This window comes from Anolis carolinensis, chromosome 4 (genome assembly GCF_035594765.1).
Source record: "Anolis carolinensis isolate JA03-04 chromosome 4, rAnoCar3.1.pri, whole genome shotgun sequence".
Taxonomy (NCBI): Eukaryota; Metazoa; Chordata; class Lepidosauria; order Squamata; family Dactyloidae; genus Anolis; species Anolis carolinensis.
Genome location: NC_085844.1, coordinates 48079672 through 48094044, shown reverse-complemented (window position 1 = coordinate 48094044; position 14373 = coordinate 48079672). Strand labels below are relative to the sequence as shown.

The window sequence follows — 14373 nt, the reverse complement described above, 5'->3', positions numbered from 1 at the left end:
CAAGCTGTTGTGGCTGTTCCCACAAACTGCTTGACTCCAACAACAGAACATGTACTTCAAGTAGTCTAAAATTTGAAAAAGTTCTATATCTAACTCTTCTCTACACTATTTGATTTCAGCAACATCATTGCTTGTGCTTTTGCTGACCTAAGAAACATATTATTCTTAATATGGATGAGACTTCATAAATTCATACCCTAGCAACAAGAAACTACAATCTGAATTCTTAGTGTTTTATATAATAAAGACAAACCTAATGTAAAATTCCCAAAACTACCATCAGTATATCTATAAAGTAAAAAACAAACCCAACTGAAGTGTGCAACCCAGGAAGAAGGGGGGGAAAAGCTTTAAAAAGCAGAGAGAAAAAAATGTAGTTCTGACTCCTAAAGAAAGGATCAAGTTGGTATAAAATAAGCATAAATTCATAGATCACTTCAGATACAGATAGCAGAGGATACCAAGGAAGATAACCCTATGCTGTACAGAGCTGACCAAACATACTAAGCAGAATGACCAGAAAACATGCCTCCTGAGATAATGCCCCCCCCTTCCCGGTGATTGGACACATCTACATAGTAATACTTTGGCTCAGCCTGTCTGTGCCCCACAGCAGCAGTGGAATGGAATCCAGATTATCCAGTCAGGTCAAAACTAGCTTGACTCCACTGGTCATCTTGCTTTAGACATCATCTATTGCAGCTGTTATGAACTCCAGAGAGCCCCTGTCAGGTGTCTTTGCTGACAACAGCAAAGGTGCCCATCTGAGCAGAGAGAGGAAAAAAGGAGATCCACCCTCCTTTTCTCTGGTCCCATGGGCACTTTTGCTGATTATATCACTAAAGCTGCTAGGTGACAGTCAGGAGCTATCTGGACAAGGGATCAATCTGTCCTATTTCCCATGCTCTGTGAAGCACAGAAACAGGGATCAGTTTGAATTAGAATTGATCCTGCTATCCACATTGATTCTGAAGTATAAGGCTGCTTTGGAGTTTCAGTGAAACTTGGGAGCATTCTCCAACTACTCATAATGCAGGATAAAACAGGGTTAACTGGTTTTACTCAATTAGGGAATCTCTGAACATCATGTGGACATAAAGGAGTGACTTCCGACCCAATGCAGGCTATAGGGCCAATATATCAAACTGACCACCACCATATAGCTTAAGAAGTACTGCTCTGAACCGTGAATAGTTATGGTTTAGTTTACTAGTCTGGAGTTAAGCAACTTGTTAGCCAGAGGGGAAAATGTTGTATTAGTCTAAGGTTCTCACCTGGCTTATATTTCCAGACAGTTTTCTAGCTTGAATATATCCACATCAGTCTTGAGTAGTTTGTCCTGACTCCTCTGAATTCATAATTTCATTACATTTGTCTCCGAACAATCAACTGTCTTCTTCCTTGCATCCTCAAAACGTATCTTAAGTTTTAGCTTTTACTTATTAATACTGTCTTGGACTAGATTTACTATGATGCTTAATCATCTAGAGATAATATATTTCAAGAGCTTCCTGGTAGTTCTAGCCTTCCGGTTCTTGGTCAAATGCTGCTCCAAATTCTAGCAGGGGCAGCAGTAACATCACGACAAGCAGAGTTTGGCAAGTGTATCAGAATTACAAATAATTTTTTAATTCATACATTTCCAAGATAACTATTCCTACAATCTCTAAATCACTTGTATTCCAAAGGGAAGCCAAGATTGTCCCTTCAAAACAATGATGACAAATGTATGCCCTTCAAAAAACGGTTGGGATTTGAACTTCCTTTCCATCATCCTTGAACTGACTCAGGTAAATAGAAGCCATGGTCAGGAATCTAATGACAGATCTGGAGTGTCTGTTCTGGCCAAAACACATGACTTACTTACATTCTGTCTGAATTACTACTGTGTGCTCAATGTGGCACTAGAGCGGAACTTCACCTGGTTGAAATGTTTGCTGACTTGAGTCAGTAACAGGAAGGATGTCACTCCCTTACATCACTAGCTACCAGAAGTAATTGAAAGATTATGTGCTAAAGTTTGGGAACAAATTGAGCACACAGAAAAAAAAAACCTCTTCTTAATAATTACAGTCAATTGGAATACAAATGCAGGAAACAGAAGAATCAAAGACTGTAGGAAAATTTGGCCTAGGAGAGCAACTGATTGAATTTTGTGAGGATGACATGTTATTCATCACAAACATTATTCAAGCAACCTAAGTGATGATTGTATACACGGTCAACACAATATGGAAATCAAGTGGACTGCATAATCTGAAGCAGAAGATAAGAGAAGCACCACTGTCTTTACAAAACAGGGACAGATCGTGGTAAAGGCCATGAACTGATAACATATGTAAAACTTGAGCCAAGCTTGAGATTAATGTTAAACCAACCACCATGGCAAAAAAACAAAAACAAAAAAAACCTTAAGAAAATCCCAGTAGAATTGACCAGCCTTAACAGCTCTGTTTTAAGATTGTTTTAAAATGTATTTTAATATTGCAATTGCTTAACCATTATATTTTTTTTTGTTTTTTAAAAAATTGTTTTGCAAGTTGCCTTGGGATCAGTCGAGGAAAATGCAAGGACAAGAAACAAAGAAAGCCATACCTGTACCCACAACATAACCCACCATGAAGAATAACACTTTTTTTTTTACTTTCTGTTTTGTTTTTGCATACAGTTCACAAATGCAGAAAGCACCCACAGTTATATAAATTGTTGAGGTAAAAGGGTGCAATTGTAACTAGTGACTTTTGAAGAACTGTCTTTACAATTAAGAACTAATTTACAAGCTAATTATTACTACTATTATTAACTTCATTTATATCACACTTTTCTCCCCACGGGGATTCAAGGCAGAGAACAATCCCACACTTTACTCAAGCTTAAAAAGAGCAATACAAAAGTTTAAAAATAATTAAAGAGTACAGTGTAGTAAAAACATATTAAAATATAATAAATGCATTTAAAATAGCCTTTTAAACCCATAAGGCTGATGTGGCCCCTGGTGAGTTTGATATCCCTACAACAGACTTTGAAGCAAAGGAGGCCGAGTGTTGAGATGTATCTTCCAGAAATGAGAGCATACTTTTCTTTAAGGAACATGATTTTTCATTAAGATGCATATTCTTCACCCAAACAAGTGCTGTTCTAGCAAATACTAACTACCCAAAGCTTTTGAAGCTTGTGTCTTTCTAAGAACACTATATATACCTTTTCTCTTTAAAGTCTTTTAACATGATGTCATCCTCTGCTGGTGCTATTGCATCTCTGAGTAAAGCAGCTATTGCTGCGCTGCCTAAGGGGACTAATAATTCCTGCACTGTCCGGCTGTTGAAAGAGTAAACCTATTGAGATTCAACAAAAATTTCAGTAGACCCCAATTGAATCAAATCTCTAAATTTACCCAGAAGTTGAATTGCTGTGAGTCTTGGAAGTGGTTTCTCTAACATTGATACTACTCTGAATTCGATCTGTTTCTTTGATCTTTCTGGACCAATTTGTAATCTTGTTCTACAAATCTTCAGTCTAAAGTAAAGGCACGCTGCTTGAGTATCCATTGTCAGCTAAGCCCTCATTCTCTTTACCGAAGTTACTTGAATCAGGAAGGGGCTTGCCGTTTTCATTTGGCTAAGATTAGGCCTATTGGCTACAATGGGAAAATTTAGAGGCTCAAACCTCAGTCATTTTAAGACCTATCTGCATGAAACCAATTTCAGTTTTGGACCCCATTTACAAGTGCAGGCCTGCCAAGTTTCAAAACAATTCACCAATCTAATTATTTTTTATAATTATTTTAAGTTTTAAACATAACATTTTTTAAAACAAGACAAACTGCAAGAGAGGGTTCTAGGAATTGTAGTCGCCAGCTGTGTCCATTCACAGACAGTAAGAGAATGGACACTAACAGGCTTTTTATTGGCTGAGAAACAGAGAGAGAGAGAAAACTTCAACTCCCATCATGCTCCAAGAGGAACTCAGAGACTCTTCAATGCCTGCCCCATGCAAGTGCTGCTGGGCCCTCTCTGGAGAAAGAGCCTAGCAAACTTTCCAAAAAGAAATGGGTGCATACTGCTGCTGCTGCCTAGGGAGAGAGAAAAAGATGCAGCAATAATCCCATCTTCTCCAGGAGCCCTGCAGTAGACCTCAGGTATATTGCAGGCTTAATTCCATCCTCTCTAGTAACTGATAAAATCTGGCTCCCTTAATGTTTTGCCAAGCTTTGAGGCTCCCTCCTCCCTGTTGTTTTCAGAAATTATATGAAACGGACCACCAAATATTGCAAATCATTTTAGTTCAAAGACTCCATTATTTATATAAGCACTGGTTTGATATCATTAGGACTGAACAATCCAGGAAGTCAGTTTCTATGTTGGACTAAGAATTATCACCACCACTGCCTTGCAGTTATCTTTCCTTGCTCTAATTCACCACCAAAGTTTGGCACACTTGAATAATTAGACTGTATAAATAAATCCTCCTCAAAAGGTAATTGTGGAGCACTTTCTGCAAATGCTTCTTCTTTGTTTCCTGTAATCCTAGCTTTAGTATTTACACTGTAATCTGTAGACCCCTTTACTTACAAGTTTGGAGACATTCAGTTTAAATCTCTTTTGATAAAAATTATAATGGTATTATTCAAATATACATTAATTATATCATATGCATTTACATTCTATTTACATAAATAAATTGAACTTAATATATGTTTTGAAAATCAGAATTAGACAACAAATTTGTTAGATGTCTCACTTACTGATGATTCCAAAAATTCAAAGTATTTGAATGAAATGCTAATGTCAGTGACTGGAACTGATTACCTTGTTTTGTGCTTTCAAGTCATTTTTGACTGGAGATAATCTTAAAGTGAATTTATCATGGGGTTTTCTTGGCAAGATTTATTCTGAGAGGGATTGCCTTTGTCTTCCTCTGAAACTCATTATCTATTTTTAGTCATTAATTGTCTTAACATGTACTGCATGCCTATTATTTCTGACAATTCCTCCATTGTACCCCCATGTTTAGATGAAATTTTGGGTATCATGCCAGAAAAATCTGCTTGGTGAATCTGAGCAGAAATATAAATCACTTCAAGTCTTGGAATGTCTGCAAAAATTATCCTGAGTTGCACTATTCAAGGGAATGCTTTAGACTCCCATCCACCTTGCCTTGCCTTTCAACTGTAGCACTCTGGCCTCTAAGTATTCCCTGTTTTTGCATGCCTACTCCAACAAGGGATCTCTCTGAAATGACAGCCTCTTAGACAAACTGCTAGAATCACTGGGAACTGTGGTAACACAACCTGACAGTTGTCTCTAACTTTCTTTGACAATGTTTCTCCCTGAATTAACCCCCCCCCCTTGCTATTGACACTTCTTTTATCCTTTATTTTAGATTTTCTGAATCCTATACTTCTACTTATCTTTGTGATCACATTTCCTACTATGATCTTGCGCAGTCTCTGAAATTTGCTGGGGAGGCCCTCCTCTCGCTTCTGCCATCTCAAATATGGCTGGTGGGGATGAGGGAGAGGGCCTTCTCGGCAGTGCCCCCCCAGCTCTGGAACTCCCTCCCAAAAGAAATTATACTAGCCCCCACCCTGGCCACATTCCGTAAACATCTGAAAACCTGGCTATTTAAATATGCATTTGATTAAATTGGCATAAACTGATGACTGTCCCTTACCTCCACCTAGACCCAGTTACTGCACTTCTTCCAATTCAATCAGTCGATGTTTATAAGGTATTGTACACAGACAACATTTGTCTTACTCCCAGTGGAATATGTTCACTGCGCCTGACAATTAGCTATTGCTTGAGTATGTTTTAATGTATGATATGTTTTATGATTTTATGTTTATATGTTTTAAATGTTTCTATGTGATTGTATTTTACTGTGTATTGCTGGGCTTGGTCCTATGTGAGCCTCCCCGAGTCCCTTCGGGGAAATGGATCCATGCTATGGAATCTTGGGAATTGTAGTATTTACTCTTATCTGTCAAAGAGTGCTGGCACCTCACCTAACTACAAACTTCTAGGATTCCATAGCACGAACCACAGCAGTTAAAGAGGTGTCAAACTGAATTAATGCTATAAACCCCTGGTTAGAGGCCTGCAGGGAAGCAAAAGAACTGGAAGATTTCTCTCTGGAAGCACACTCAGAAGGGTATTTGAAAGTATTCAACTAAGCACTCTCAGAATGAGTTTTCACTGGGTCTCTGCATATCTTATTTTCTCCATACCATCTTTGCCCCTTTCTTTTTCGTTGCATGCTCAATAGTTTCTGAAGCCATTCAATAAAGGGAAAAAATATCAGAAAAGAAATGGAATGTTGTTGTTGTTGTTTTTAAAGAATTAATTAAGAGGCAGAATAATAGAAAAAAGAAAGGAAAGCAGTTGAACCTAAACTGACAAGAAGTGAAAGGAGAGAAAGGAAAAATTTTTAGCCAACAAGGCAGGAAAAATTGACAGATGAAAATAGGGAACCAAAAGCTGAATCTGGAACTGGTGCCCAGGAAATAAGAATTGTGATTGACAGTTTGCTGTTCTGTACCTTTCAGAAAATGTGTAATAATGCCCAATCATCATCAACCATAAAGCATGCTCCATTATAATTCTTTTCATTTCAAGCAGACCAAAATAATCTTTCCAAAAACTATGTATACTATATCATAACTGTGAAAACATCCCTTACCTCCAAACTAAAAGTAACATTTTAATTTTAAAAATTCTTAGCAGTCAATATGTTAAAACTTTCTAATCTCTTAGCACACTCTGCCAAAATAACACAACTCCAAAAAAACAAACCACAGAAGTAGAAATGATTGGCCTGACAATTAATGGTTGACATTGTTTATTTAAAGTGTCTATTTTAAGCGAAAGTGAAGGAAAAACCTATCTAAAGCAACCTGTAGCAAGATGCTTCAAAAGGAAAATAACCATAGTACTATGGAGACTATTGGTACACACTTTTGTGTAGGTATTACTATTACATTGCTCTTTTTTCAATTTTGCATAGTCAATTCAAACTGTTGGGACTGAATATGCACATAGAGAAAGTGTCATTTGTTTGAAATTGTTCCTTTCAGTTTTTACCGAATAGTATTCTGAATCAGAGAAGGTAATTTCCAGGGCCTAAGTCATGGTAACTTTTCAAATATAGACATTTCACAGGGAGCCCTAGCTTTTTAAAGTTACAAACTGGCAATCCCCTAAGTGGGCTTGAATGGACTAGCCCTTACAGAGTGGACAATGGAGAATTCACATGCTCCAATTATAAACAATTGAAAAAGATTTAATTGGTTATGGAATATGCTTACAATATCCATAGGAAAGTATGGGACTAGTGAAAGTATGGGGACCATAGCTTGAGAGTGCACTTACTCAACTGACTGCAAGATATATTCTGAATAGTTGATTTTATTTCAAACATTTGAATGCAACATTAATTCATACAGTACCTCTGATTAACTTGCATCTCAAGTTGCTGGATTTTTTTCAAAAGCTCATTTTCGACTGCTTCCCGCTGCAATTCGAATTCTTTACGGGCATTTTGTACAGCATCTTCTTTTTCACAAGTGAGCTTCTGTAGAAGTAACTTTCTTTCTTCCTCATGGTTAGTGACTAGCAGCTCTTTTTCCTCTTCAAGCTTATTGATAGTTGCTTCGTATTTCTTCTGCTGTTCGTACAAAGTTAGATTTTCTTCTTTCTGTTGCGCTAGGGTACTCACTTCCAATTCCAGCTTACCCTGCAATTCTGTTAGTTGATCTTCCAACCTTTTTTCTGCTTCAAAAGCTTTTTCATGCAAACATGTTACTTTGCTCAATTCAGTTCTAAGCAAATTTGTTTCTTCCTCATGCCTGTCAATTAATTCTGAAATGCACTGATCCTTTTCAATTGTCATTAGAGTTCTTAGCTCTGCCAAACCCACCTGATATTCATCATTATTAACTTGAATGATATGGTTCAATCTATCTATCTCGTTTCTTAACATTTCGGTTTCCTTGTCAACAAGATTTTTCAGATTATCCTGCTGCTGATTTTTGCTCTCTTCTACAAGTAGTTTCATTTCATCTGTTTCTGCTTCTTTCAGAGCAAGTTCAACTTCTAATTTACACCTCAAATCAGAGAGTTCAGAGACTTTGGCCTTCAATTCTTCAACCTGTTGTTCTTTTGCATGGACATCAGTAGCATGAGATTTCTGCATTTGTTCCACTCTATGACAATTTTCTTTTTTCAACTTTTCTAAAGTATCGTTGTGTTTGGCCATTAATTCTTCAAGTTCTTGCGTGTGTCTGACAACTAAATTGGATTCTAATTCCTTTAAGTGATCTTTTTCCAAAGTCTGAAATTCTTCCTGTAACACCTGCATTTTTTCATCATTTTCAAAATTAAGTTTTTTCAGACTTTCTGAAACTCTATCACGAGACTCCCTTAGTTCTTTAATTTCACAAGTCTGATTCTTCATTTGATTTTCCAATTCAAGTAGTTTTTGATCTTTTTGATTCTGTAAAATCACAACTGCTTCCTTTTCATTCTTTATCACTGCAAATTCATTATCTTTATCATGCAAAACATCTTCGAGACTTTTTAAATCACACTTTAATTTTGTTATCTTTTTTAGGTTCTCTTTACCATCTTCAACTAAAGTATTCAATCTACTTTCATATTCAGTTTTTAAAGATTGCAGTTCTTTTTGATGCTTATCTTTTAGTGTTTTTTCAAGAGAAAGTTTTACCTTTTCTAGAATATCTCTTATTTCTATAGAAGTACATTTTAAGGAACTGGAAAACTGATATTGTTCTTTTTCTACAAATGTTCTGAAGTGACAAAGATCTTCTTTGATGTTTATTAAATTTAGCCGAGACTCCTGGGCAACATCTCTACATTTCTCCACATAAACATTTACAGCAGAATTTTCTAAGGTTTCCTCCTTTGTACATATATTTGTATCTTGCATCCTCCTACTATCTATTGCATTGATAACTGAAGAATAGAGAGACTCTACCATCATCTCTGGACTTTGAGGATCACTTATTACATTTGGAGATATTGGATTTTCTTCTATTACAAATTCATTCACTGCTGACATGAAATCAGACTCAGGACTTTCAGCCAGTGAGTCCAAGTCTAAAGACCCTTGCTTAAGGGATTGATCTATGCCTGGATGGGCAATTGTTTCAAAATCAAATGTATGAGCATCAATACTGTCTGGAGACAATTCTTCCAAAGGACCTGGAGGACATACAGGAGGGCACAGAGGTCCTTGAAGACTGAGTAGTGGAGGAGTTTTAGGAGAGGTAGCCATTGTTATTCCTGTTGTACTTTCCATCCTTGGTGTAGTCACAGATTGTGGCGAGGCTTGACTGTTGGAAGCCTAAAGGTATAAAAAGGTCAAAGTTAAAATGCAATCATTTCATAACCGTTCCAATATAGGCCCCAAACCAAATACAGAAAGATTCACATGTGCCATGGTGTTCTTGAAACATTTTATTCCTCTTAGAGGTGCGGATACCCACAAGGCCTCATGATTAATTGCTTGAAATGGCTTATAAGCTATAAGTCTAACATGCCATGTACATCACAAACAGGCAGATTCTAATGAAGTATTACAGATAAGTGTATCCCTTACTTGAAATGCTTGGGGCCAGAACAGTTCTGGATTTCAGATTTTTTTTTCAGATTTTGGAATAGCTGCAATTGCATGCATGTACATAACCTTTGAGATGCGACTCAAGTATAGAAATGAAATACATTTATATTTCATATACACATTATATTGTACTTGTATACAATATTTTAATAATGTTGTGCATGAAGTAAACCATCAGAAAGCAAAGGTGTCACTATCTTACCTGCACATGTAGATAATTTCGGATTTCAGAAAACTTTTGAGTTTCAAAATTCTGAATAAGGCATGCTCAATTTGTAAATGATATGCATCCCTAAACTGTAACTGCAATATAGCATTGACAGGAAGAAATATGAGGAATGATTGGATATTTCCCAAATATTACAGACAATGCCTGAGTTACAAAATAGACAACAGGGAGTGCATTAGTTACAATCATTAAACTTACATACAACTTTTAGTTACAACAAGGGGAGAGACAACAGAGAATGAAAGTAAATCTACTCCTAGGAAGGGCAATTCACTCCTGAAAGCGTTATCATGGAGAAAAGGTGCTTCAACTGAAGCTTTTTATAACCAATCCTTGTTTCCACAACAAGCCACATTTTTCAACATCCAATTATCACAGAGACAAAATGTGAAGTGAAAACTTCTGAACAGGGGCATTGACAGCAAAAGTAACACTACATGGATGTTAACCTTTCCCTATGCTGTCCAAAACATTTTTAAATGACTGGAGTTACACTTAAAAATATACTGCTTCAACTTACATATAAATTCAATTTAAGAACAAACGTACATAAACTATCTTGTCTGTAACCCAGGAATTGCCTGTATAGTAAATGCTGGGTGATATATACACATAGCTCCATAATGAATACGTATGTTAAAGCAAAATATTTAAATCCTCCTTTCCCCATTTCAGTCTCTCCACATGTAGTTCTTCCTAAAAGTTGCTGTAAAAATAATCAAAGGACCCCTGATGAGGTGACAAGCATAGGGATTCACAACAGATGCTTTGAGACATATGCTACTGATTCTTGAAGTCCATTCAGCATTGGTAAAACAGAGACATTTGAGAATGAAGTAAGAAAAAATCTGTCAAGCATCTCTTCAAATAAGGTTGTGATGAGGAATCCTAAGTACTTTAGTAAGTAATCCAATATTCAAAGCACTCCAAGCTACTGTTGAAGGGGCTGGAAGACAAAGTCATCTTGAAACTTACAATTCCAGTAAGTCTGTGCTCCTTATTAGAAGAAATGTAGAAAGTTTTATGAAGGCAAAGGAGGGCCACCACTTGACAAGACGTTTGACAGTAGTGTTTAAATGGTATTTTCCTAATGTAGATTTAGGATACAGCTGTAGCTCATGAAAGACAGTTTGCCCATGTATTTAAACAAAATCATGTGTGAGAGAAAAGACATAAACAGATCAGAAGTGAAGTGTACAGGTTTAAGATCCAAATAGCAATTAAGTGGAGGATCCAGTGGAATTTCATTTCCTTTAAAAATGCACCCCCTCACGGCTAATGGGATTCAGAGTCCAACTAGAAATTATGATGTCAATTCAGACATTACTAGGTAGACGTGGAATAATCTGATCCAAATTAAGTGCCATGATGCAACTCTGTCATCCCATCATCTTCAACAGTAATAGGAAAAATATACCTTATCAAGGAAAGTTACTATTAGTCAACCATGGATTGTATAATCAGTTTATCAACCAACCCCATAGAAGCACACACAAAAACAATACCAAAAAGGAGATAAATGCCTATTAAAACTACAACTATACAACAGATGAAAAAATTAACTTTCTAAAAAACACCCCTGATTAACAATGAAATTACTAATATAATAATAAACAACACAATGAATCAGGTACAAATGATAAGTTCACGCAATAAAATCATGAGCCTCTTGTTGATACAACTGGATCGTATCTAGCTGAATATGGGCACAAGTATGTTGGACAAGAGGAATTTCTTGTTCCCTCTTCTTCCATGAAAAATCTGCCTCAATTTATCTGAAGATGGGTGCGTCTTAAGACTGAAACATAGAGCTCAGAAACAGGGCACTATTTGCACTGGGTATTGCATCCTCATAAGCAAGAATATATTTAGGAATGCTTTGACCATTGAGAAAGTCTTTTCCTGGACTGAAGGGGGGCTGACATCAGAATAAGGTGTGCACTGTCCTAGATATCAATCACATCAACTTTGCACAGTCTAAGAATTATCTCACAAAATATTAGCAAATACAGGCAGTCCCTGAGTTACAAACATCTAACTTATAAACAACTCTTAGTTAAGAACAGGAGTGAGACAACAGGAAGTAAGAGAAATCTACGCCTCGGAAGGGAAATTCACTTCTGAAAGAATTATCACAGGGAAAAGGTGTCTCCACTGAAGCTTCTTCCCAATCCTTGTTTCCACAGCAAGATATTTTTTTCAAAATCCAATTACCACAAGGACAGAAAGTAAGGTGAAATCTTCTGAACAGGGGCAAAGACAGAAAAACAAACACCAAAAAATGTTAATTCTTCCCTATGCTATCCAACATGTATATATATGGCTGGAGTTATACTTAAAAATGTAGCTATTCCAACTTACATACCAATTCAACTTAAGAACAAACCTACCTATCTTGTTCATAACTTAGGGTCCGCCTGTAGTAACTCAAGCAACAAAAAGTAATATTGCAATACTAAGATAAATATTCAAATGTAGTACTCATCTCGAATATCTTAAATACAATACATGCTGCATTTGTGACTTGAGCACTCATTCTTTTCCAAAAAAATTTAATTTTCAAGTTAAAAATCATCTCAAATAACTGCATGACATGCAGTCTAGTGTGAGGTTTATGGGGAAATAAATAAAATGCATCCTCACCAGCCTTATTTGTTGTTATAGTTGTTTTTTATCACTCTCCCTTCAACTTATTTCTGACTAACAATAACCCCAAGGCAAACCTACCATGAGGTTTTCTTGGCAAGATTTGTTCAAAGAGAATTTGCCATTTGTATAAGGTTACAAAAGTGTAATTTGCCCAAGCTCACTCAGTCAGTTTCCATGATTGAGTGGTGATTTGCACTGTGCTTTTCTGAATCATTGTCCAAAAGTCAGATCACTACACCCCATTATCTATCTTTTGTACAGTCACATACACACACCCTTATATATAAGAAGAGCATCCCTTATATGAAATTCTGAAATCCTCGAAATTCCAACATTGTCCACATGGGTGGCTGAAATAGTGACACCTTTGTTTTCAGATGGCTCAATGTACATTAACTTTGTTACATGCAAAAAATTATATAAAATATTGCATATAAAATTACCTCCAGGCTATGTGTATAAACTGTATATGAAGCATAAATCCATTTCACGTTTAGATTTAGGTCCCATTTCCAATGTACATATATGAAATAAAGGAATTCTGAAATCCTAAATATGAAATTCAAAACACTTCTGGTTCCAAATATTTAAGATGAGGATTATGGAACTTGTCTTTGAATCCTAACCAATGTATATAAACTGTGCATAATTATAAAAGGACACTGTGAATACTATTTTAAAAGGTAATTTCTTGTGACAATTAATCATTCACATTCTAGAGGAAAAAATGCATTATTTGCAATATAGCTACAACATACCACCTTAAAGGTTCTCTGATTAATTAATATTAATTAATTAAAAACAATATTCCTATTACTGCTACACACTAGTCTGAGTTGTGATTCAAATATTCTACCTGAAAACAAATAATTTAACACTCCAATTCAAAATATATTCACAAAAACAGTCCTCACTGAGTCCATCTCACAACATAGCCTACTGTCAGGTAACTGTGCTTAGGACTGGCATCCTATAGTTTTTATCTTTCCATACAGTCATAGCCATAGCCCAAGGATACCTTTTGTTCATTCAGCAGATCTGTAATGGTTTGTGACATTTCATCCAAACTTTGTGCTGCTTTGACCAGGTTATGTAGAGCAAGTACATGCTGGTGGAGAGGTTCAAAATCACAAAGTATGGGAACCCTTAAAAATAGTAAACACGTCATATGAATTAAATTAATCAAAGTACAGATTACGTTGTAAGTTACAATTGCAAATATGTATGTGGTAAATTTAATTTCCTCTTGCACATGTTTAAAATGGTTTGAGAATTTCAGCTTGCAACTTGGCCGGGCATGCAAATATTACTGGGGGGAAATGCACACACAAATATATAGACATGTCTAGAGAGATATGAATATAGATATATAGGGCTTGCAAACATTGCAGGGGAAAATGCATATGTGAAATTAGTATATATCTATATCTAGCTCTGCATTGTTTATATAGGCATTGAATCTTTGCCTGTTACTATGTTGAAAGCTGGTCTGAGTCCCCATGGGGTGATAGGGTGGGATGAAGTATTATGATTATGATTATGATTATGATTATTATTATTATTATTATTATTATTAAGTTATTGTTGATACCATATTGTTTTTGTTGACCCTCTTTTTCTACTTACAGAGCTAGTTTACTTTTTTTTTCTTTAAAATACGGTAAATATTTAAAAACATTTAACCTACAGATGCCTCAATTAATGTAATTTTATTGGTATCTATTTTTATTTTGAAATTTACTAGTAGCTGCTGCATTTCCCACCCTAGGCTTATAATTAAAGTCAATAAGTTTTCCCAGTTTTTTGTGGTAAAATTAGGTGCTTCGGCTTATATTCAGGTTGGCTTATACACGAGT

The 14373-nt window shown here is 36.0% G+C and overlaps 1 protein-coding gene across 2 annotated transcripts in view; it reads right to left on the bottom strand.

The window, feature by feature from the left end:
- Positions 1-14373, bottom strand: part of rb1cc1 (RB1 inducible coiled-coil 1) — an 81195-nt gene that overhangs the window by 21274 nt on the left and 45548 nt on the right. For both annotated transcript variants that reach the window (XM_062980370.1, XM_062980371.1), the window contains exons 14-15: positions 13536-13662; positions 7448-9363 (exon numbers count right to left, since the gene is read on the bottom strand). In XM_062980370.1, the coding sequence (XP_062836440.1) occupies positions 7448-9363; positions 13536-13662 (2043 nt within the window). The remainder of the gene's footprint in view (positions 1-7447; positions 9364-13535; positions 13663-14373) is intronic.